Source organism: Molothrus aeneus, chromosome 1 (genome assembly GCF_037042795.1).
Source record: "Molothrus aeneus isolate 106 chromosome 1, BPBGC_Maene_1.0, whole genome shotgun sequence".
In the NCBI taxonomy this organism is placed as follows: domain Eukaryota; kingdom Metazoa; phylum Chordata; class Aves; order Passeriformes; family Icteridae; genus Molothrus; species Molothrus aeneus.
In genome coordinates, this window is record NC_089646.1 from 3,491,864 (window position 1) to 3,518,070 (window position 26,207).

Below are 26,207 nucleotides of genomic sequence, written 5' to 3' on the forward strand. Positions count from 1 at the left end.
GAAGAGAGAAGGTTGTTTTTTTTTCCTTCCCAGGTCTGCTCCTGACAAATTTTGGAATTATGAGAACCAAGTCTGTTTTTTTATCTGGTCATTTGGCCCAGTTATTACACCAGGAAGTATTTTTTCTATCCAAATAATGCTGTTGCTGCCCAGAGAAGCACCTTGTGCTGACTAACCTGGTATTCATTCACCTCATCAGCATAAAAGCTTTATGTGTTCCTCTAAGGGAAGTTCTGCATTTCTTTTACAGTGCACAAAATAAAAAAAAAAGCAACAAAACAAAACAGACAACTGTGGAGGGCACTGATAGGAAGTTTCTAATCATCACAGAACCACAGAATCATGGAATGGTTTGGGTTGGGAGGGACCTTCAAGATCATCTCATTCCACCCCTGCCATGGGCAGGGACACCTCCCACTCTCCCAGTGATGCCTTGTGCAGGCTGTCCTAGAGCAGAGGCTGGACAGAGCTAAAGAATAAAGCAGGGATTTATTCAAAGGCCTCCATGGATGCACCTTGGGCAGCACAAGAGCCCAGCCAGGGCTGCACCCAAGATGAACCAAAATGGCCCCAAAATGCACCAGCGCTCCCGGGCTCTCTCCCTGGGATCAGTTCTGCTCCATTTGCATCTTGCAGTTCATTGTCCCATTCCAGCTTTAGCCCCTGCAGTCCCACCCTGCTTGTTTTTCTCTCTCCAGCCCACGGGGTTTGTGCTCCTGGGCTGAGATTTGGATCATTTGTCCTTGGTGCCCAGCTGGAGCAGGAATTGTTTTGTCTCCCTGCTCTGTGCACAGAGCTCAGCATGCCCTGATGTGAAGCCCAAACCCACACACTAAAGCAGCACAGAATCTGAAAATAGAAAAGTCAAAACCTGAGGCATCACTCTAAGCCCCGTCCAACCTGGCCTTGGACACTTCCAGGGATGGACATCCACCCCTTCTCTGGGCAACGTGTTCTAAGATAAATTATTTCCTGGAGATCCTTTTTCTTTCCATAATTAGAAAAGGCAATGAGAGAAAGCCTAATTTTAAGTTAAACCAGCTGGAATCACAGGAATTCCACTGGTATAGCCCAAGCTTCTCTGCCAGAGTGGTATGTGAAGAACAATAAACTGTGATCCAACTCACCAGCACTTGACCCACCTCAATATTTTCTATCAGCTGTCCTTAGTATAAAGTTTCTCAGAACTATATTATGATTATTTAGAATCCATTATTTACATAATGGGACTTATAAACCATCAAAGCAATATCTACTGGTGCAGCATTATCAGTAAAGCAGCTTGTTTTATGGGATGACATTCTCAGAGATCCAAGTGCAGCACTGTTTGCAGAGAACTTTTTAAAATATCACCTTAATTAATAAAAGAGAACATTAGAAAAAATTATTTGAGATATTTGACTTCTACTGTACTGTGTTATTAATAGATTTTATTAAAAACTAAAAGGGAAACCACTCAAAACACTGAGTTTTTTGATTGGAATACTGGATTTTATAGCACATTATTTTCATAAAATTAATTTTATTTATAAATATTATTCTATATTTTAAAATATACTATTTTATATTTCTAAAAATATAAAATATAAAAAATACAATTTTATTTTAAAAAATACTATTATAAAATATGAATTTGTGATAAAGTCAACATATATTTCAATTATAAATACACATTTTTTGTATATTATTATCCTGATTACATGATGTAAATATTTTATATTATTATTTATTAAATAATTTATTTATTATTAATATTATGAAATATTTTACAAAATATATCATAAATATGCAGTATTTTATAACTTTGTTATTCTTTGAAGATTTCATACATGGCAAAGATCAGCTTTTAAATGACAGGAGCTGTTATTTACAATCAGAGAAGTGAGAATTCTTTTTTCTGTTTTTAAAGCTGTTTAGTTCTTTGCAGTCACAGGATATTTATTTCTAAGGTCACATTTATTGCTCCTCTTGTATTGATACCTGCCAAGAAAAACCTCATCCAAGAAAATCTCCAGAATCTTTTAAGTGCTGCCAGCCAACTGGCCTTAGGTGAGCTTTGAAGAGTTTTAAAGGGAAACTTCAATTTGGCAAAATCTCTGGAACATTTCTTTGTCTAATTAGGCAGCAGAGTAAAAAGCCAATAAGCTGTGAAATCAAGCAGAGTTGTCGTTTTTTTAAACCTGCTTTAAATATAATAAAAAGGATTGGCTGGTCCTCTCTGAGAAAGTCCCCGCTTTGCTGTTTGGGAGGCAGGGAGACTCTGTGAAATCACTGAAAAAATCAGGAGGTTGTTTTCTTTTCCCATCACTGCTGGAGGACAGGAGGACACTTCCAAGCTGCCAGAAGCCGAGGCAATGCCAGGCTCAGCAGCTGTAGATAGTCCAGCCTTGCTCAGGACATGGCGTGTGGGAGAGAGACCACGGGGAGCTGCTGGACCCACCTGGTCCCTGCTGGTTCTCAGCCTCTTTTCTGCCCCTGCCAAGGTTGGGAGTGAAGGCACTTGAGATGATATTTCAGGTTCAGGTTTAGATGTTTATTACTTCTTATCTATATTAGAAATTATGAGGTCACAGAATTCCCAGAATTCACAGAATGACCAGGTTGGGAGAGACCTTCAAGATCATTGAGTCCAACCCAGCCCCAACAGCTCAACTGAACCCTGGCACCCAGTGCCACATCCAGGCTTTGTTAAACACACCCAGGGATGGGGACTCCACCACCTCCCCGGGCAGCCATTCCAGAACTTTCTCACTCTTTTATCACTTCTTCCTAACATCCAGCCTGTATTTCCCGTGGTGCAGCTTGAGTTCTACAGCATTCTACTAACAAGCTAAGAATGGTTCACTATCTTCCTATACAAGGTCTTTTAAGGCTAAACTATTCAATTCAGAAATGACAGCTAAATTATTTCCACTTTTAACCCAATAACTAATCACTCAAAGTCCTCAATATGGACTTTTCTGTCCAATTACACAAAACCACCCAAACCCATGGAGAAGAAGGTGAAGAAGATGGACCAGCCTCCACCCCAAAACCTCCATCTTGCTTTATATCTATTACTGTTTTCTAAAACCTCAAACTCTGAGTTTCCCACCCTGTGATATCACACACTTCTAATCAACTCCACACCCACAATCCCAGTTCTGTCATTCCATTTTGGAAGCTTCTCCACGGCCTCAGGTCAATGCAGTGTTCTCTTGGGGGTCAGTGGCTGGCAGCACAAAAGTTAAAAAAATTCTCAGCATCCAGGGTTCCAACAGTTCTGCTCCCTTATTTTTGGGGGCAGCCAGAACATCATCATTCTCCCCCAGCACTGGTTCTGACTCACTTCCCTCCCTTCTGAGGGGAAGGAGACAGCGTCCTGCACTTTTCCAGCTCAGTCTTTCATTAATTCTCCAGGCTGAGACAGATGGGGAGAGGGAGCAGCTCCATACATCACACTGCCACAAATTTTAATCCTTACATGGCTCAGACTAATTTCTGGGAAAAGCATCATAAAAAACCCTGCCTGAAGGTTGCACAGTCAAGGCAGAGTTTTAGAAGATGGGTTAATAACCATAAAAAAGTGTTGCTCTTCCTCATCTTTCCTTGGTCACATCCTATGGCCACAACCCGACCTTAAAAAGGGATCGAGCAAGGACAGCAGGGTAGAGCACTGCCAGCTGTGGCCTGTCTTTGTTAATAGTTTAATTAATATTATCTAAGCATACAACTGGTTGTGGTGTTGAAGTAGCTGGATGGAAATAAATACATAACTATAAAATATTACATATATTTAATATATTTTTCCCACAAGTATTAATGTGCCTGACAGTGAACCTGACTTTCAGCTAGGGCTAAAAAGGTAAAATATCTTCCCAGCCTGGAGAGCGGAACAGTTCACTGACAGTTTTGCCACCCTTGGAGTGATATTTGGCCCATTATGAGATTTATGGGCCTGTGAAGAAGACATCTGGAAAGATCTCTGGGATAAACAGTTGCCATGGAGACAGAGAAAGTAGAAATTTTTTCAGACTGTCTTTTTGGTAATTTGGAGTCTGCATTCCTTTGAAAATGGAGACAGGATTTAATGGCATGGAGGGAGATGAGGAGAAAATTTAACAGCAGGTCTCTTGAGCCTTGAGCCTCTATTATTCACAATAATAAATTCACAGCTCCAAATCTTTTCTGTCTAAGAAGAAAAGAATGATAACATCTTTCTTTGATTTGTTCATTTCTAACTAATCCCACAACAGCACTGGAGTGGGACTAAAATGGGACACAAACCTTGAACAGTCTGAGTCTGAGTCTTAAAAAAATCCCAACTCAGGGAGAACAGGATTTTCAATGGGAATTATTCAGGCAAAGCCTGTGGTTAATAATTGCCCAGTCAATAACATTTGTCAGGAATTTTGGCTTGTTTCTAAAAGGATAAACAGACCAAAGAAAACAGGCAAGCAATAAATGACTGAAAAGAGCAACTGAGCTCAAGTCTATATGATTAATAATTTCAGAAATTAAATAAATTTGTGGCACACATATATTAAGATCTCTCAAAAGGAATTTAAAAATTATTACTTTTTCTGTTTCAGGGTAGCTCTGGGTGTTAAAAAGATTCTCTACTCTTTTTTACAGCTGGAAAACAAAACCAAACAAACCACAACAAGTGGTGACACTGAAATCTAAATGGCTCTCCAGAGCCAGAATTGTAAAATCAAGCTGCCCCTTCCTATTCTGACTCCTGCTCCCCATCTTCTTGCTTTTCTGGTGGTTATAAATAGAATTATCTCAGTGGAAAATGTAGGAGAAGATAACTTCTAACTGATTTTGGGCCAAATCCACTCCTGATGTCAGCAGAGTGACGCCAGTGGGGACACCCCTGAGAGAAATTTGTTCCTTGTTTACTCCTTCAAACCTTCAGAGGATGAGAAACAACTGAATTAAAGAACTTAATTTCTTCCAGTGTGCAAATTCCATAATCTGTCCTGGAAATTGTTCTAGTGGTGAGTCAAACAACTCCTCATTAGAGCTCGTGGGACCTCATGGTCTAGTGGAGGGAACAAAGGAAATAAATCCATTATCAACAGCCAAGTCCAGGCCCTGTTAAGGGGATGTGCTGCATTTCATGCTCCTGAACAGGAACAAATTTTAACACAGAGTTTAACAAAGCCTCTCTCCTCTTCCATATTGAACTTCTCTGAGTGCCCACAACGTATTCAGAGAGTGGAAAAAAAAAAGAACACTGCAAATTCAGTGTGATCCAGCCTCATTGGAAATGGTATGAGCAGCATAGAAGATGTCAGAAGTATTTCTGATTTTTAGGTACAGGGAACACATCAGGAGAAAATGCCCAGAACACCACAGGAAGACCCAAAATTGCAGTGGTGTTAATGCAAAACCTGAATAAAGAGAGGCAAGATGATTCCTCTTTGCTTGTATTTGGACCAGAAGGAGTGTGATGGGTCTGGCTTTCTTTGTCTAAAGGCTGGCAGGATACAGGAAGAAATGGGAAGTGGCTGCCAAGAGGACCTGACAATTTATGGTCAATTTACAGGACCAGTAACACCAAAAACATACAGAAATATAGACCAAATCTTCAACAGTGCTGGGTTAGTCACTACCTCCATAAGAGGAAGTCACTATCTCCATTGAAGGAAGAAGTATTTTGGAAAGAATGTGGATTTTAACAAGATTTCTGAAAAAAAAAGTCTGCACATCCTCAATTTCATATGGCTTACTCCTGTAAATAAATAAAGAGTTGATTCCAAAAGAGCTAAGAAGATTCTCCATGTCTAAAGCTGCTTTAAGTCAGACATTGATTTGGAAAATTTAGAGATGGGTTAAAACAGAAATATGAAAATTAGGTAAGTATATTATTATTCCTACTCCCCCTCTTCCTATTAGAAAGAGTTAAAAATAAGTAGAAAGGAAATTGTTCTCTATTTGTTCTCACAAATATGTGTGGGCAGGTAATTACCCTGCCATATGAAGTAATAAATAACTATGAAAATTTGCATACATCTAATCAATATTTTTAATTGGAATATATGGAATCATTATGGAAAAATGGAAAATAATCCTAAAGGGACCTGCAGAGTTCACAGAGATCATTCCTTGCATCAAGGCAAAAAAACCCCATAACTGAATTATCTAAAAGGAATTTGGGGAGTTCTCATTATCTGTGACATTTTTATTAGCTGGACAAAGCATGAAAAAAAAAGTATAAGAGGGCACAATTCTGTGTGCTTAAGTTACAAAGATCCAGAAACTTCTCTATGTTTCATATTGGGAATTCATATGTTTCATATGTCATATTGGGAATTTTTTACTTGCAGGGTTGGCAATAACTTCAGTGTCATATATAAAGTCAAGAATGAATTTCTTCCTGATATTCTATGAAGGAACATGTTGTGCTATTTAGCAGATTTAGAATTAAATCCTGATGTAAAGCTCAGTTAGATGTAAATTTTTATAGCTGTAGGTGTGTATTTATGCAGGTATAGAGTATGGGTTTATATTTATATTTCTCTTCAGGTAGATTACTCTGTCCACAGTCTATTTGAGACACAGGTAGAAGAAAAATTAGAATGCACACAAAAGCCACCCAGTTTATAACCCAAGTGAGAAATCTCGCCCATGTGAGCATGAACGCTCATCTGCTGTAGCCACACCAGTGGAAAATCTCTTTATCAGTTCTCAATCCAGTGGAATAATGGGAAACAAATCAGCGATTCTGATCTTTCCTGCATGAAGACAATTATGAAATGGTCTTGCTGACTGGGAGCACTCTGTTTAATTCTGTTCAGGATTATTCAGTTGTGATAACACTGGTTCTGGTGTGGGCAATTTGCAGGTTAGCAGAGAAGGGGTGGAATTCCATCAGTCATTATTTTTTATGGCCAAAAACCTGGAACAGACTCAAGTCCTTTCCCGTCTGGGATTGAGGCACGTTCTTAAAATACGCCCAACAATCCTTCAGAGCATTTTATTAATTGTTTGTGTTCATTATTTCAATTTGGCTTCACTCTTGGCATATGGCTTGGGCATACTCATTACACACTCCAATAATTGTTTTTTCTCCCCTAAAGCATTTCTTTGTGCACTGACTTCTGTGTCCAGTAATTCTTCCAGCCAGGTCCTGGCTGGTCACTCAGTGATGGATCCTTCCAGCCTTGCCTTTTGTTTGGGTTGTGATTTGCACTTGTGTTGTTTCACTCTTCATCCCTTCGATTTGTTTTGCTGCAAAAGGACACAAACCAATCGATTCCAGCAGCTCTGGGAGCAGGAAATGCATGGCTTGATTACCAAAAGTGAAAGCTGCCATGGAAGTCTGAAATGGCTTTTAGGATAATCAGAAAGGCAAGGAAAAGGATCAATAAGGAAAGCATCTGCAGGTGCTTGTCCTCAACACTCAGCTATCTGCTCTTGGGGGGTAAAAATGACATTGTTCAACCAATGCCCAACTATTTGTGTAGGGTTCCCATTTGGTTTACCAAAAAACCAAGAAAAACAACAACAACAGCAAACCAAAAAACCAAAAAAAAACCACAAACAAACAAAAACCACAGAAAACCAAACAAAACCCACCAAAACCCAAAAATCGAAACCAACAACCCCACTGCAAAAAACAAAACAAAACAAAACAAAACAAAAAAAAACCCCAAAAAACCAAAATCCCCAAAAAACCCAAACAACCCAACAACCAAAACACCAGCCAGAAAAACAAAATAATCTCTAAGAACACTGAAATTAAGAGGAATTCCAGGACTGGGAAGTGCAATAGGCAGCTCAGCTCTCCGAGATTATGGATACAACTTCAGTGGGACTCAGCTTGCTTATTAAGGCACCTTAATTTGGGTTTTTTAATATGCAAACTGAATATCTGTAAATCTTTCTATCTATCAACTCTACATGGAGTCTTGGGGGAGATTCACCAGCTAATTTAGCCAATAATTTAGATGTCAAGCATCCAGTGATGCAATTTTTCCCCAAGGGGGGAATTTTTTCCCTAAATACAGAGCCCAGCACAGGTCTCTTCACTGAAACACACACTCAAAAAAATGTCTGTTGGATTCAGAGGGAGTTGAGATGGGATTGAGAGCAGCAGAATTCCACCTGTTCTTGGTGCTGACAGCAGAGCCCTTCCACTGCCAGCTGGGGATTGACTGCTTTCATTTTGGTAAAAAATGTGTTTACTTAAGGAATCATCAAAATTTTAGAGGTGTGACTTGTCAAAAGATCTTTTTAAAAAACAAGCTGATCATAGCTATAAATATTTTATTAGCAGGAAAGTGAGGTATTTTTTGGGTATTTCCACATGGCTTGAAGCTCAAAAATATTCAAGTTAAAACTAAAAATGCCTCTAAACTCCATGTTTACAATGTTGTGCAAGAGACAGGTAATTGCTTTGATTCATCTGTAAATAATTTATAAGACATGATACACTCATTGAGCTGTCAAAATTGTGAGCCTTCATGGCATCTGGGAGCAAAATTCACAAAGGGAAAAAAGGAGGAAAGAACATTTATTTTAAGAGATCAATCTGAAGTCTTGTTGGCAAGTTTTCTAAATTCTATTCCTTTCCAACTGTTTTGCAGGAATAATGGTTATACTGGGAAGAAAATGGTCTCCAACATTCAACATTCCTGTTGATAGGAAATGAAGGAAAATCAGATGACACATCAATAGGGCGGAAAGTCTCCTATCTTATTTCTGAAGTATCTTAAATTAATATATTTTCTTAAAATAATTAAAAAACATAGGCTGGTCAAATCAACTTTTTTCCTCTTTTTCTTTTAAATTTTTCTTTTTTCATAGGAGAGCCTACATGTCCACTTTAGACAAATATTCTGCTTTCAGCCAGCTAAAGTGAGATTAATTTCACCTTTAAACCCAAGAGTGACATTGCTGAAGAATTCCTGCACCACAGGAATAACTTGTTTCTGTGGTGGAACTCGTACTAGAAAATGAAATCTCAAGCTGGGAAGCAGAACAGCACAGGCCAAGTTAATTTGTTTTCTTGCACAGAATGCAAAGTTCTCCTCTCTGGAAGGAAACATTGATACATATTAAGCTTTATGACCCCCAGAATGAAATACGAGTTCTTTTTTCCCTCATTTCTATAACAAAGGACAGGAAAAATCACACGACAGAGTTTTCCCTTTGTACTTCCCTGTTCCCTCCTTCTCTTGTGAGGAATTTGGGGAAGGAATTGCACGTTTTTCATTCCCTGCCTTTTTCCAGGAGCAAATTGCCAGGTCCACTGTGAGCCAGCAGTGCTGGATAGCAGCTCATGGGCAAAGCCAAGGATGTCCCTTCCCCACCCTCATCCTCCTTTGCACAAAAACTACAAAAAAATACAATGAAGACTGGATCTGCAGTTCCTCCTCCCTTGCTCTTCCACTGGTGGAAAAGAACTTTGTGGAAAAAAAAATAAAGCTTCCTAAGGGCTCAGGAAGTTGATATTTATGGAACAATTTGGATTGGAAAGAACCTTAAGGACCATTTAACTCCAAGTCCCCTGCCATGGGCACAGAATATATGAATGCAACTTTGTGCAGCTGCTTTTGAGGGTAAATAGGGCTGAATTATCTCATTTTTGCCACGCTGAGATAAATACATACAAAGATTTTTCTACCACTTAGCAGACAGAACAGTTAAAGACTTGTTACAGCACTGTAACTTGCTCGTCCATCTGAAGATGATTTAACTTACTGGGCTTCAGTTTCATTTTGCTGAGGAAAAATCAATATGCAAAGCCTGTCAGGAGTCCAAATTATTACACTTATTCAGCTGCATGTATTATTGAGTAGGCAGCTCCTTGTAATGAAGTTCTTGGCTTAAGTTTGCGAGGTATATTAAGAAGGGGTGGATGTAGCACAGAAGAAGCTGCAACAAGAAATGCAATTGTACAGTTGGGCAGTTTTAAGCACCGGCCATCTCTGTGAGAATATCAGTGTGTGGTGAAATCTCATGAGAAAAAAAACATTTCATGGTAAGAACAGGCTAAGAAGACTCTCTTGAGTCTTTGGTCTAACAACATTTTATTCACAGCTAGAATTTTCCTAGTGATCCTAAAGTACAGGCAAATAGAAAAAGAAGAGATTTTAAATAAAAAGTCAGAATGTTCCTCCAGAAACAAAATGCTGGTGAAGAAGTGGGCACAGAAAAATCTTCCAATCAAAGTTATGAAAAGAAAGCCTCGAAATTATCAACAGAATGCCATGGGAATTTCTTCCAGCCCATTCTTGCTCTCATCACTTTTATTGTTCTCCCAGCAGTGGTCTAAGTACAGACACCCATTTCCATGAACAAAGGAAGCAGCACCTGGCAAATGTGCTTTCCAGATTGGCATTTAATGCACTATTGCCAACCTCTACATCTGAATGACCCTCTAAGTTTTTGTGGGGATATATTGATGCCTTAAGTTTCAGCTTTCATATTTTCCAGATTCTGTACTGCATTGGTATATAACCCTGAACTTCATAGAAAGTGTTATCAAGTTCTTCTCACAGTTCAGTCACACAGAACAATCCTTTTCCAGCCCCAGAACCAAGGACACCGTTGCAGCTTCAGGCCCAAAAAGTGCAAACAACAGCAAATTGAGGAGAGCAAACTGGGAGGATGGGACTGCATAACATGGAGCTGTAATTGGACAATCAACCCCAATATGGAAATGGACCAAAACTTACAAAAGTGTGAAAACTCATGACCCAGCATCCATCTTGGGTCCATCTTAGGTACAGCCATGGTCAAGCTCTTGTGCTGCCCAAGGTTTATCCTTTGAAAGCCTTTTAATAAATCCCTACTTTATTCCTTTAACTCTAAGCCTCTGTTCCAGGTCAGCCTCTTTAGGCATCAGATAGGAACAGGCAACTCTGGAGAACATTGTCCTCACTGGAAAGCAGATGTTCAAAATGCATCCCATGAGCCACTCCCCCAAAAATCAGCTTTTGTCCTTGGACTGGGGAGGCAGCTTTGGGGCAACAGCCAAGCTGGAAGCACCTAAGGCACAGAAACTTCAAGTTCTGTGAGGAAAACTCACAGAATCCCAGAATATCCTGAGTTAGAAGGGATTATGGAGTCCAGCTTTTGGGAAACCAGAGTCACACACAGAGTCTCTGCTGCAGTGACTCTGCTCCTTTCCGTGCTCCTGCTCAACACAAGGTCAGAGGAGCTGGGATCCTGATTGTCATCACCAGCAACAGGGAATGGGCAGATATTACAGATTTACCTCACACCAGGGGGATAAACATGCCCTCAACACAGCCCAGAGTCCTAATTTCTAATTTCAGTCCTAATTTCAGTCTGTGTTGGTAGATCCCGTTATATTCACTGGCCATATTTAATGAATTAATTATCTGCGGAAGCCCAGAGCTGAAGAATTAAGGAAAGGATCAAAATCTGTATTTTGTCTACATTAATGTGTATATCAGCATCTTTTACATCCTTCTAGGCTTTTATAAGCTCAAGCAGGGATCATAAATTTTTTCTGTACGGTCCTTTATTGCCTGCTTATTGTCCTCTCCTTGCCTTTGGGTAATTTGACTAAAACAACTAAATTTCCTGGATGTGCTGTGCACTGATCCTGTGTTTTCTCTGTTACAAACAACAGGTGCTCAGAATTATTCACTTTAGGAATATTTTTTTTTTCTTTGTGTCTACAGTCAGTGCATTTTTTCATAGCTTGGTTTACATCCTCCAGAAAAAAAGAAAAAAAAACCTTTTTTTCATAGCTTGATTTACATCCTCCAGAAAAAAATAAAAAAAAAAACTTTTCTTTTTTTTTTTTTAAGATTTTCTTAGAAAACATGACAGCTTCTCTGGAAATGCCTATCTCTTTTCCCTGAGATTCAGAGAATCATGGATTGGTTGGGGTTGGAAGGAACCTTGAAAGGTAATCTAGTCCAAATCTGCTGCAATAACCAGAGACATCTTTAACTACATTTTCAGTGTCTCACCTTCCACTCCAGTCCCTGAAATAAATATATTAACTGAGGCTTTGAAGGTAATTCCAGGGATAAAATGAAGATGCCTCTGGGCAATGCTCTGCACTTTGAAGTCCTCTATTTTCCATCACTGGTTATTCAGGGAACCTGGGTGACTGACTTAGACTGGACATGGGGCTTTTAGGAAGCTCTGTCAGGTATTTTGACTCTGAGGATTTAATTTCTTTTAACAAAGGTAAGGTTTTACTGCAACCCTAGATTTTTTCGTTTCCAGTCTGGAGAGACACAAATCTTCTCAAGGCCCCATGTCAGAATGTCTGGATACCCTAAGGAATACAGGGACTCTTGTTTATGTGCACCTGCATCTCATCCTAAAAATCTCCACTGCAATTCCCCATTTCTCTTGTTTCAGGAGCTCAATGGACTCTAGAAAGCAATTTACAGGCAAAGTCTAGGGTTCATCCAGGGTTCCTCTGAAAGGAACTCATTGCCAGAGAGGTGAAACCCAAAGCCCATCAGTGCTGCCTGGCTCCATGTCTCATCCCTGGAAATCAAGATCCTAGAAATCAGTCAAGCTGTGCCATTGCCTCCAGCCAGGATGGAGCTCTCTCTCTCTCTCTCTCTCTGCTGTGTTTTCTCAGGGACACAAACAATCTGAAGCAGCAAAAAAGCCTGGCTTCTTCAGAAAACTCAGCAGCCAGCCACAGAACAAGCCATGGGAACAGGAACAAAAGAGATTTTCACTGAATTCCCTTTGAAAAGAAGATGCAGTTGTCTGTCACCTGACTCACTCATTTTTACAGGTTGCAGTAAGGTAGGAAAATTATAAAAGAAAGGCCTCAAAATCAGGCCTGCTCTGTTAGATCAGTGGCTGGCCTTGTCAAGCTGGCCCTTTGCAAGTTCCCATGTGAAAGCAATCCTGGTGTGGACAGTTTGTTGACATAACAATCTATTCTTGGGTGAAAAACACCTTACACCTACATGGACATTAAATCTATGCCATGAGAATCAGCAAAGAAATGTAAACAATTATGAAGAAAATGTAAACAATTTTAAGAATAGAGAGATTTGCTGGATGAGAAAAGTATCTTTTATTAACCAACAGAGTAATTGGCAAGAAAGGTACTAACCAATTGGAGTCTGTAAAACTGTATAAAAAAGGAGAACATGCAGCAATAAAAAAAGGCTTTGGCACATTGCTCAGTGTGTTGTTTCTGTCCATCTCTACAACAACATTTACAGAAGCACAACACCTTTGCAGGACCTTTAGGGAAACACAATCTCCATGCAAGGAAACACTTTTCTCCAGCACTATGGAAGAGTACAGGAGCTACCTGCTGGGATAAAGCAGTGGTTTAAAAGGTGTTGACCATCACAGATCATTTATCAATTATCACTCACTTATAATTCACTTATCAATTATCACTCACTTAAAATTCAGATGACTCCTTAACAGTTTTTTGGGGATTTTTTTTTTAGCTGTGGTACTACAGACATTAAAAATTCGATGAGTTCATGTTATCACAGCACCCAGCTGCTCATGACTCTGCAGATACCAACAGATTAAACCATCACTCATTAATTGGGTGAGTTTTATTGCTGCTCATCATTAATCTTCTAACTGCAGTGGCCGGGTAGAACATGATTGCAATTACATGTGCTGCTCACAATTGCTTGGGACAACATGAATTAGAAGAGTACCCACGTCCCAGAAGTAAAATCAGTTGCAAAGGCATCTAAAATCAAGGAATTATGGAATTGTTTGGGCTGGAAGGGACTTTAAAGATCACCTCATTCCACCCCACCATGGACAGGGACACTTTACACTAGACCAGGCTGCATCTACTATGCTGTGTATTTGAAAATGTTCATTAAAAACCCCAAACCAACCAAGCAAAAGTAAAAAAAAAACCCTACAAATTAAAAACCCCACTGAAAGTAAACAATAGATGGGGAAAACCCTCAGGCTTTAACAATCTCTACATAAACTGAAAAGAAACTGCTCCCTTTGCTCTAGATCATCGTGCACACCATGAACTAGATGGTCAGAGTGGTCTTCTTGATAATATTTAAGTCTGGACTAAATGAAAGAGAGGATTTAATAAACTGGATGTCACCATAGAAACAAAGAACTCCCAGGTGGAACTGTGTAAACAATGCATATTTTATTTTTAAGCGCACCATGCACAAAAATCCCATTTTGTTCAATTAAGTGAGAGTTTTTCCTTCATCTTGTCTGACATGAAAACAAAGAGCCAGACAGGCAGAGAGGAAATTTCATTTTTAGCTTTTTATCTTGAATTTTATCATTTCTTTACTTCTTATCCCTAATCCAATTTAAGTACCAGTACCTCTGAAACAATGTTCTGTTGAACAGAACAATATGAAATGGCCATATGTTTTCATTTTCCAAATTTGTTAATGGCTGCTATTTTTCAGCCTTAATTATTTTACCATGTAACCTGAACCTGCATTTTTCAATGACTGAACTGCTCGCAGAGAAATACTTTTATTCAATCTGGTTCCCAGAAACTCATCTTATCCCAGTCATTATCTTACCCAGCTGCCTGGACAAATTCTAATTCACCTTTCATTTTCTTTTAACTCATGTTCCTTGCCCATTACAGTAGGAGTTCCTGGCAATTCTGGAGATGACAAAAGTAATGGCTTTGGAAGATCCAGGTGGGAATTATCACCATGAATACACTATGGGATGGGAGCAGTAGCTCATACACGTGTTTCACAGCTAATGGTGTTTTCAGAGATGTAAGCATTAAATTCCAGTACTTTTATTTCCCTTTTTTTTCCTGAATGGAAGTCCAGCAAATGCTGAGATGACTAAATTCAGATTTATCAGCAGGGCATGCAAAGGTGGCAGTCCTTGTTTAAACCACCAAAGCGTGTTCCTGCTTCCAGAGGAGATAATCAAAATTTCTGCCCTATTATAGCAATTTTTACAACTTTTTACTCTGAGTCATCTTCCCTGACCATCCCCAGGCTGATAATCACCTGGCCTAGCTTTGACCAGGTTAGGGAATCCATAGGGCTCAACTCATCCTCTTCTTGAATCAGGAGAGAGGGAAAAAGGCCATGACAGAGAACGATTTATCCCCAAATGTCAGGAACCCAGAGCTGGAAAGGAACAGCTCCAAGGAAAGACCCACAGCTCTACAGGGTTCAGACTTTGTTTAGGTCAGAGATTTGAGGTGTTATTCACTAAAACCCAGAGAGACAAATTCTGACCCTGACGACAAAGCAGTGAAAAAGAACTTGTAAGGTTTGAGGTTAAGATTCTTATGGCAGAGATTGAAGTCACCACATCTACCCTGTGGTTAGGATCCTGTGTGCTGTGGGAAATCCACGGCAGAGCTGTGCCCAGGTGGTGCAGGACACGCCTGTGGCCCTGCAAACTCCACCTCTTTGCCATGGCTTAGTTTATCCGTGGATGGCACACAGCACTGAAGACAAGGGGGCACAATATTTAGGAATGATTTTCTTGAAAATGAAACCCACATGATGAAGGAGACTTTGTTTCTGTTTTGCCAGGGTCGGGATTAAATTGTGAGAAGGTATTTCATGTTGGGACTCAGATGTTCTGCATCACTCTACATTGGGCTTCTGCAGCACTTCACTCTAACAAACTAAAAATAGAGCCCCATCTCTCTCTCTCTAAAGGCCTTCGAAGGATCAACTGTCCAATTAAGAAATGACACCTCAATGATTTCTACTTTTGACCTAACAACCAACCACCCATGGCTGCAATGGGGACTTTTTTATCCAATTACACAAAAACACCCAAAACCCATGGAGAAGAAGGTGAAGAAGTAGGAGCAGCCTCTGCCCTAAAACCTCCATCTTGCTTTATATATATTAATATTATCTAAAACTTTAAACCCCAAGTTTCCCACCATGTGTTATCATACACTTCTATTCAAACTCCACACCCACAATCCCAGTTCTGTCATTCCATTCTGGAAGCTTCTCCATGGCCTCAGGTCAATGCAGTGTTCTCTTGGGGGTCAGAACAGAAATCTGAAATTCTCAGCAACCAGGGCTCCAGCAACATGATTCCAACCACACTGTGATCCCTGACTGAGGATGGTCCAGAGATTCCCAGTCTAGTGACAATCCAGCTGGGCCTGGAAGAAAAAGCTGCAGGATCACACAAACTCTATTTCTGCTCCCAGCACCATGAGAGTTACAATGCCAAAGGAATATGCCTGCTCATCTGCCATTATTATTATCTCTAGGGTGCAGTGTGGATGGTATTTGAATCCCTTTTTCCGGGAATTCTTCACCAGAAAAATTAATTTTGTACTGTTTGCCTCCCCAGGAAGAGCATCTAGGTAAATACAGCCTGGCTGTGTATTAAAGAAGGATGAGGAGGAAATATTCTGAAGGCTTTTCCAAGAAATCTGGTGGTTTATCCATTTGAGGTTTGTCCTGTCTGCACCCATGTCTAGCAAAAAAACCTTTCCTTAAATTATTGCAGGGCAGTTTGAGTGTGCCACCTTTCTGTCCCCTTGCTAAGCTGATCCTGAACTTTCCCAATGCACTTCCAGGCTTTCAGCCTCATTGATGTGACTGATTTCACAGTAAGTCAGCATCAGCCATTTTAGCTTCAGCTGCTCCATTTGAGGAAAAGATTCTTTATGGAGGCAGAAGCTTGGTTTGTGCCTGGAAAATGAAGATTTTGGTCATCATCACCAACAGAATTCATTCAACTCAACTTCAGACCTCCACAATGATTGTGTTAATAGGCAAAGCAGAAAAAAGGGCATTTATCATCCAACCTTCTCAGCAGAAGGTGGATGCAAAAATAGGACAAGTGTAAATTCTGTAAGTATTTGTGTCAGGGAGTTCCAAGTTCTGATTTTGATCTCTTGACTATAAATGCAGTTTCAGTATCTAGCACTGATAAAGATCTCTCTACTTTATAATCCCATTTTGAGGAGACATGAATTCACCCACTCTATTAGGTGAACAAACTTAGAGAATCCTAGAATGGTTTGGGTTGGAAGGGACCTTAAAATTCATCCAATTCCCACTCCCAGCCATGGGGACACCTTCCACTATCCCAAACTGCTCAAATCTCCATCCAACCTGGCCTTGAACACTTCCAGGGATCCAGGGGCAGCCACAGCTTCTCTGGCCACCTGTGCCAGGGCCCAGAAGAATTTCCACCCAATATTTAATCTAAATATCCCCTTTTTCACTTAAAACCATTCCCCCTTTCCCAAAAACATCTAAAAAGCATGATGATAAGGTCAGAGAAATTCAGCAGAGAGTTTAAGAATGAATCAATGTTTGGAACACAGAGATAAGTGAAGCACTTTTCCTTGCATTTGCCTGAGGAAAAGCAAAGTTTGATCACAGCTTGGGTCCCAAAGGGTGCACAGGAGACTTGTTCAGACAAAGACTCTACAGAATGGATACCAGAAATAAGCACAGACCCCGTGTCTGTCATCACATGCCCCTGGCTTCTCCCTTGAATATCTTCCTTGTTCTACCAGCTCCAATATGAATTTAGTAGAAGACACCTTATGCAGTGTCACATGGAAAAATCCATCAGTGCCCAAAAAAAGCATCTTTGACCAAGGAGAGATGTATCCATAGAGATCAAAGCTACCTAGGTCTGTATTCTACTTTAAAGGGAGCCACAGAGAAAACTTTCAGGTTGTAGAGACATTTTCCTATCTATGCCCTCCCAACTCTAGGAATTCATTAGCTTGGATTCAATCCTAGCCCTGTTGTTCTTGGGCACAGCTGCTTCAGGGAGGGAGACACAGTGAAGTAATGTCTTCCCAGTGGTGCCAGGGGAAATAACAGCAGATAATTCAAAGGCTCTGAGAGAACAAGAGGCTGATGAGACACTCAATAAAAAATGTGAAACTGAAAAAAAACCAAAAAACCTGCTCCATCATCCTTGTGTGATGGAAACATAATTCAAAATCTCTCCTTGCATCACCACACTGCCTCTTAATTACCATCTCCTACCCCCTGGTGCCCTCACCAGTTTCTTTCCTGTTGATTTACAGGATTTAACAAGGATTCAATGTGATTCCTTGTAGGAATCATCACGTCCCTTCAAATCCTTTTTTTCCTTTCAATTCCTTGACATGCCTGGGAACGTTGCTTCCTCTCTACATTTTTCAGAGGAAGGACAGGAGGAGTGGGACTGGAAAACAAGAGCTGATGGAGTTCTGAAGGTAAAGATTGATTTGACAGTGAGTCATGAACACCTAATCACCAACGAGGCCTCACCACTTCTATTCAAATTCTTGTGCTGAGTTCACTTTTGGCACACCTTGGCTCATTCCAGGTTAGTGCATTTCAGGCACTTTGAACACTAAATTGTAGACACAAATCTGCAAATCACTCAAGGAATTCTCCCACCATTTGAGAGGGAGCCACACTCAAGGTACAAGTCTGCAATATCTCGTTCCAACAGTGGAAAACAAGACAGGGAACAGGCTGGGAAAATATTTCATGCCACTCTATGGTTCTCCATTTCATCAACAGGGTTCTTCCCATCAAAATTCAGATTTTGGGGTAATCCAGACCTCCAGCATTACCTAGTCAATATAACAAAGACAGAAGCTAAAGGTGGGATATTTCTGATCAAATGTAGACACCTAAATGTGATTATTCAGAACTGACATGGTCACCCTTTATTCCATGTGTCCAGAGAGAAAAAATAGACATAATCTAATCTATGCTGAGGATGAAATAAATTATTTCTCAGGCTCTGCTTGGTAGACCAGAGGTACAAACTGAGGAAGGTGACTTGCTCATTGGTAGTGCAGATGCAATTGCAGGTATCAACATCTAATTAGATAAATCCCCTGCTAAATGCACCTAACCCAGGAAACTGTCATCAATATCTGAGTAACTCCTGTGTCAGCCTTTCCTAGCCCCAGGGCTGGGAACAGGTCAGAAGAGTCTGGATTGGAGAAATAGAAATTAAAAAAAGGATGCATGTGGATCAGCAGTGAGATTTATCAATTCTGATCTGGCAGAAAAGACCTGGAGGGCTGGTGAGAGGGGTCCAGCACAAACAGGGGCAGCTCCACAGTAGGACAGGGATGAAAACTCAAACAAAGGAAATTGGAAACACTGATGTAAGAAATAGCCTGGCACCACTGCCTGGGGAAGTTGAGTACGAAGTAATCACTGCTCTCCTTCCTCTCTTGTCTGCCTTTGGCTTTCATTACTCCCCTTTATCAGTTTAATTCCTCCTCCAGAGCAAGGGAGTCAGATTCTGGGTCCTGCTGAGATTTCATTTCCTTCAAATTCTCTTTTCCATTCAGGCTGTTAGTGATGACTGAACAGGAATGGACACATAGGGTCAGCACATGCCCCCTATTTCTTCTCATATAAAGTTTCCTAAAGAATTTAAAGCATTTAAGAGGAAGAATCCATCATAAAACTAATGGAAAAAAAAATAAACCAAACAGAAAATCTCAAGGCAATCATTGCCTCTGAAGCATTAAAGGCATGGCCCAGCAGCAGAAGGAGAGAAAACTGCTGTGAAGAATAAAGAAATAATGAGCAGAACATCTGGGCATGAGAGGTGGAGTGGGAGAGAAAGGAGGAAACATCAGAAACCCCATTTGGTCGATGTTTGTGCTCTCTGAGCACAGCAAGGGGGTAAAGCAAAGGCAGCAGAGCTGAATTCTTGCAAAATGGAGGAACCAGAAGTGGTTGTTCCTCTCTTGCCACCCAAGGATGGGGCTTCCCATACAGAAAATCACCAGTGCTGAAAACAAGGTCCCCAAAGAGCAGAGGTTTTCCCATTGGCACATTTTGCACCATGTGGGCACCTTGGAGAAGCACCCTAACATTTTATAATATTGTTCTAGACACTGTAGAAATACAGAATACAGAGACTGTTCATGTCCCAGACCCTCTTTGTGCCACCTGCCATAAAAAGTGGATTTTTCTTTTAAGTCCCAGTAACTTGACCATGTTCACAAGCCCCTACCGACTTCCTAAAAGCTCATGATCCCATTTCAGACCCACTGAGGAGAAATAAATTCCCAAAAATGTTATATATTGGATTTTTCGATGGGAATTTTCAGGCAGGAATAGTCAAAGAGGTAATTGTGTGCTTCTCCTCTGAATAAGCAGAATTTTGTTCACCAGTTAGGAGGGATTTCTCCCTTCTTTCAGCTATTTCTGACAAGCAAGGGAGTTATTCCCTATCTTTCTCTTTCTTTGAAAGAAACAAGCTGATAACATTTCCACTGTCATCATTCAGTCTTAGTGCTGCATATTAAAAAAAAATATATATATGGGGCAATTTTCATTTTTGCCAAATAAGAAGTAGCTTGTGTGCAGCAGGAGAAATTCAAGAGGAATCAACACCCTGCACTTATGACTGGTTAACTTCTGGAGAGTTACTGCATCTCCAGGGAGTCTTGTGGTGAAACATCTCCCACAAATTCAACCAATAAGGAGGTGGTAGAATTTTGTTGATATTTTTTAGCTAAGGAGATCAAGCTTTGTTGAGAATGAGGGTGGCAGGATCTGGCTTGAAAGAAGTATCATGAAATAATGAAAGGCCAGTCTCGAGGTCAGGACTTAGAGTGAAATGCTGCAGTCCCAGAAGTGAAATGAAATCAATTTAAAACATGTCTACAAAAAAAAAAAAAAAATTAAAAAAATATCATTCAAAATGCAGAGAAAAAGGCCAGCCAGCAGGATTCGTGGAATGAAAGGGCTTTCAAACAAGAAATACATCAGAATCCTTCACTGTAAAATTAATCTCTTAGAGGGGATATGTTGGGTTTTTTTTACTCTAAGCCACGTCAGCTGTGGAAGTCATTGCCACAGGATGTGGGGAACAACTAAAAGATGCTCAATGAGCCTGGGAAAATCTTCCCAGTGATTCAGCCTGCAAATACTGGGGGAGCAGAATAGGGAGCAGCTGGGTTCTGCTCAGAGTGAGAGCCTGAAAGGATCCGGTCCCTTCCTGCCTGAGTGGGTGATACAATTCCATCACATTGAGATGCAAAAGCCTTTTCCAATGGCTCTGGGCTTCCTCCACCTCTGAGCTGTGTCCTTTCCATTGGGAACAGGCAGGAGGAGGAGTTCAGTGTGAATAGTCCCCAGCTGTCAGGGTTATTCTGGATTTGGGTGATAAAGAAATAAAAGCTGGCTGGTGAAATGGTCTCCTCTCACCCGGGGAGTTCTGTGAATTCCTGAATCCAAACAATAAGGAACAGGTCTCATGATCAATTTCTGGCACCATTCTGGGGGCAGGAGGTAAGAAACAGGCTTTTTCCCCCTTTATTCCCTGCTCAGGCCACTTCTGGACCAGGGAAAAATTGGGAAGTTCTTCTGTAGAGCACAAAGAGGGTCTCAAAACCACATCCCTGGGGGTGGAATGGACTGCCTGAGGTACACTGAGCTTTCCCCACTTCCACCATACCCCACAGTTCCTCTGCCCAGAGCTGGGCAGCAGAACAGAAATGAATTTATGCATGAGATGAATAGCAGGGCCCTGATGGAAACCCTCCTCTCTGATGGAAATGCTCCCAGCACCTAAAATACAGGAACGGGATGCTTTAGAGGACACTGATAACACAGGTCCCTGCATTCTGACCTCCTGTGCTTCTGCACTAAAACAGGCTGCAAGAAAAAGGGGAGACAAAGCTCCCCTGTTTTATCACACACAATGTGTTCTATCAGCCTTTCTCTGTGGTTTTATCAATTCCAGTCACAGCAGAAGCAGTTTGGACAGGACTCAGTAAATGGACTCTGATTTCCAATTAGTTTCTTTGTCCTTCTTTGCCCTTCTCTCCTTGGTGCTGGCCAAAGGCAGCTCCTGCTGCAGCCAGGAGGAAATAGGACAGGATATTAAACTATAAATTTCTTTGCTCACTGCCTCAGTTTCTTATCTCAGCAAAAGCACGAGTATCCTTCATCAAGATTACAGACACCACAAGGATAATCCCTGCAAAGGGCCTCAGATCATGGGAGAGATTCCCAAATTATTGCTGAGATGAGGAAGGAAAACGAGCTGCTGCTCCAGAGCAGCGCTTTGTGTCACATCCTGTCCCCAAAGCTGTTGTCATAAAGGCAAAAATCATCCAGGCATAATTTCTTTTTAATTTTTTTTTAATTATTATTTTTACAGACATATTATAACCTTAAGTAAATAAAAAAAATTCCCGACCTCTGACAATAAGCAGGAATGGTTCTTATGCACCCCCATTGATGGAATTTTTGGTTTTAATTTCCCCAAGCTCATTCAGCAGCGCTGATGCTCCTCTCACCACCAAGTGTTTGCTTTGACAGGGCTGAAAACCCCTCCAGGCACCCCAGGAAACGGTGGAAAGCACTTTTAAATTGTCAGCTCAAGGTGCAGGGTCTGAGACTCACCTGGAGAAGAGTCATTGAGAGGGTTCAGGGCCGTCGCCCTCCGGATCTTCTCCAGACAAGTCTCTTGCTCCTTTTTAATGATGCAGTTGGAATGGGTTGCTGCAACCTGAAATATGGGGGAAAATGAGGGGGAAAAAAAAAAAAAAGCAGTTACAAAAATAAATTCGTTTGTGAGGTGATCAGGAAGTGTCAGTAAGTTTTAAGAACCCATAGCAAGAAAAAAAAAGAGAAAGAAGAAAGAAAAATATCATTTAAAGCTGAGAAAAAAACTGTGACCAACTTAATTTTCTTTCTGTTTTTTCTTCTTTACTTTTACTCCATTATTTTTTCCTAGCAGGTCTAAGGCCTAATTAAGTAATTAAATTCACATAAATTATTTGGGGGTTTTATATTGTTATCCTTGTCAAAATGTGATTTCTAACAGGTTTGTTAGAAATTTTTATTTTATTGAAAATTTTATTTTATTGAAAATTTTATTTTATTGAATCCCTTCTTAACATAAAGCTGAACAAGGGTGTCTCTTATATACAAAAATAATTTCAAGAACAATAAGGAATAAATTTCAGCTTGGTTTGATCTTCCACCAGTTTCTTGTGAGTCTTTACACAATTCATTAAAATCTCTCTGGAATCTAAACCAAATTAAAAGCTTTTTCTCTTATTCTGTCACCCTGTTCATTCCTTAGCGTTGCCTTTCTTTATTTCCAGAGAATTCAAGGCAAATTCTTTTGTCAAAAACAATACAATGTCAAATAAATCAGGTTGACTTGATCCAAATATTTTCTTTCTTTTTTTTTCTGTTTTCTATCTTTAACTGTCTAGTGCAGACAACCACAAGAAAAAAGTAAAGGGGGAATAAATAAGGGAATAAAAAAATTAGTTTATGAGAGGAACATTGCAGCCAATACAATCCAGGTAATCCCAAAGCAGCAAGAAAATAAGGATGTGACCCATTTCTGGAAATCAATACAGGATTTCATTCCTATAGCAGACAGGAGCCAGGGAATATCAATTAAAGGAGAATAAAACCTCAGATTTCAGGAGATCACTGTATAGGGGCATGGCTGAGGTTCGAATCCAGTGAAAAGCACCATGAAAATCAGTGCCCTGGCTGAAGGTGAGTTGTTGGATTAAGCCCTTTTCTGACCCAGAGCTGGGGCAATTGAGAGGTGCTTTAAAAACTTTTATTCCATTTTTAGTCTCATGTGAAGGGTGAGAAAATCCAGATGTTATCATTCACACCATCACAATTAAAATTACAACTTCCAAATTAATATAGTGTTTAAAAGACTTTTAACATAAATACATTCCCCCAGAAATTACTAATGGTTCACAACAAAACCAGGACTTTCTAATTATAAACAAAGACAGCAATAGAATTCTTAGAGTTTCAATTTTTTAAACTGTCATCTCAAAAAATGATAATGAAGACTGATAACTTCAGCTCTCACTTACAATACTCCAATAATGATTCAACCAAAACCAACAATATTACTATTACATTACCATTAAATATAAATAAACAAGTTGTGTACCAAAAACCACCTTTTAAAAGCTTTAACCCAAAACCTAATGTCCTCCAGATAAAATGTATCAGCAATGAACAACCAAAGCTAACAGACATTCTAACACACCTCAGTAAAACAATTCACATTACAAGTATACTAAACACAAAAACAAACATCACTATGGTTTCTCAAACTAAAATTTAGTACCACACATAAATACTCTCACAAAAATTAAAAAGAGCTACTTAATATCTATGAAACAAATTCATAATTACTGTTAGAAATCCAAAAAAAACCCCCAACAAGCATCCATCCCTTCTTAATACTATTACAAATAAATATAAATAAAGAAGCTATATAACAAAAAGTACCTTTTAAAAACTTTAACCCAAAACCTAGTGTCCTTCAGATAAAATGTATCAGCAATGAACAACCAAAGCTAACAGACATTCTAACACACCTCAGTAAAACAATTCACATTACAAGTATACTAAACACAAAACCAAACATCACTATGGTTTCTCAAACAACTAAAATTTAGTACCACACATAAATACTCTCACAAAAAATTAAAAGAGCTACTTAATATCTATGAAACAAATTCATAATTACTGTTAGAAATCCAAAAAAAACCCCCAACAAGCATCCATCCCTTCTTAATACTATTACAAATAAATATAAATAAAGAAGCTATATAACAAAAAGTGCCTTTTAAAAACTTTAACCCAAAACCTAGTGTCCTTCAGATAAAATGTATCAGCAATGAACAACCAAAGCTAACAGACATTCTAACACACCCTAGTAAAACAATTCACATTACAAGTATACTAAACACAAAAACAAACATCACTATGGTTTCTCAAACAACTAAAATTTAGTACCATACATAAATACTCTCACAAAAATTAAAAGAGCTACCTTATATCCACAAAATAAATTCATAATCTCTGTTATAAATCCCCCAAAAAGCCCCAACAACCATCCATCCCTACTTAATACTATTACATTACCAATAAATATAAAGAAGTTATATACCGAAAAATAGCTTTTAAAAACTTTAACCCATTACCTTATGTCCTTTAGATAAAACATATCAGCAATGAACAACCAAAGCAAATATACATTCCAACACACATTAGTAAAACAATTCACATTACAAGTATACTAAAACCAAAACCAAACATCACTATGATTTCTCATACATTTTAACCAAACAATAAAAAATTAGTAACACCCATAAATACTCTCACAAAATTTAAAAAAAGCTACCTTATATCCACGAAATAAATTCATAATTACTGTTACAAATCCCCAAAAAAACCCACAACTATCCATCCCTTCATAATACAAAACCTCATCACAATATCAAAGAAATGTATTATCCCAATAGAAAACAAAAATAAAAGTGAATTTTTAATAAAAGCTATAATAACTGTGGTTCACTGGAGCACTTTTATTATTTTATTTCCCATCCCATTTCCTTCACTCCTGACAATGAAAAACCACAGAGGAAAGGGTGTGGGACCTGCTTCCCCTTATCTGCTAAGCAGGGGCACGCAAACAGGGAAAGAGATCCCCACATTTAATCTGCTCTGGGTTCTTTTGGAGCCCCATCTGCCCAGTTCAACTTTGCTTCCCTCACATTCCCAGGGAATGGAGTGAACAGTTTGGATCAGGGATGCACCACCCAACAAAACCTGAGAGCAAATCCCAAGGCAGGTGAAATCCTTTCAGCAGCTGAAGGGGCTTATAAATAAGAAGGAGAGAAAGTTCTGCACAGGCAGACAGTGACAGGCCAAGAGGAATGGATTTAAGATAAAACAGGGGAGATTCGGTGTGGGAACCCAGGACATTGCTCTGGCTGCCCTGGAGGACTCCAGACCCTGGCAGGGGGCTCAGAGACCTTGGCACAGAGTCACAAACACCTGTGACTTCAGTTTTAGCCCTTGGAAAAAACAATTACCAACTTTCTATGAAGATGTACAAGACACAAAAGTTTAAGTAGATTGATAGTTAATTTATCACAGGGTGAAAAAGTAGAATTTGGGGGATTTAGAATGGGGGTTCAGGAGGCAAGATGGAGGGATCTGGGTGTGTCCTGTCCTTCTTCTTCTTGTCCTCCATCTTCTGCTGTGATGGTGACACTTCTGGATTGGTTTAGAGTAGAGCCAGATTGTCTAACATAGGTGATAGGTATTGGAAAATTATTGTAAATAAAGTACACGTAGTTCTTAGTATAAAAAGCCAACACCACCCCAAGGGCAGTCAGTGTGCCACAACCCAACCTGCTGGACAGACCTCAGCAGGTCAGAGAAGGAATGTAATGGATAAGAGAAAATAAACAACCTTGAAAACCAGAGCTGAGGAATCTTTTCTTCTTCTTTGGT

General features: G+C 39.7%; 1 protein-coding gene across 10 annotated transcripts in view; it reads right to left on the reverse strand.

The window, feature by feature from the left end:
* Positions 1–26,207, reverse strand: part of ADCYAP1R1 (ADCYAP receptor type I) — a 154,397-nt gene that overhangs the window by 71,969 nt on the left and 56,221 nt on the right. For all 10 annotated transcript variants that reach the window (XM_066550616.1, XM_066550597.1, XM_066550587.1 and 7 more), the window contains exon 4: positions 22,314–22,419. In XM_066550616.1, coding sequence (XP_066406713.1) covers positions 22,314–22,419 — 106 coding nt within the window. The remainder of the gene's footprint in view (positions 1–22,313; positions 22,420–26,207) is intronic.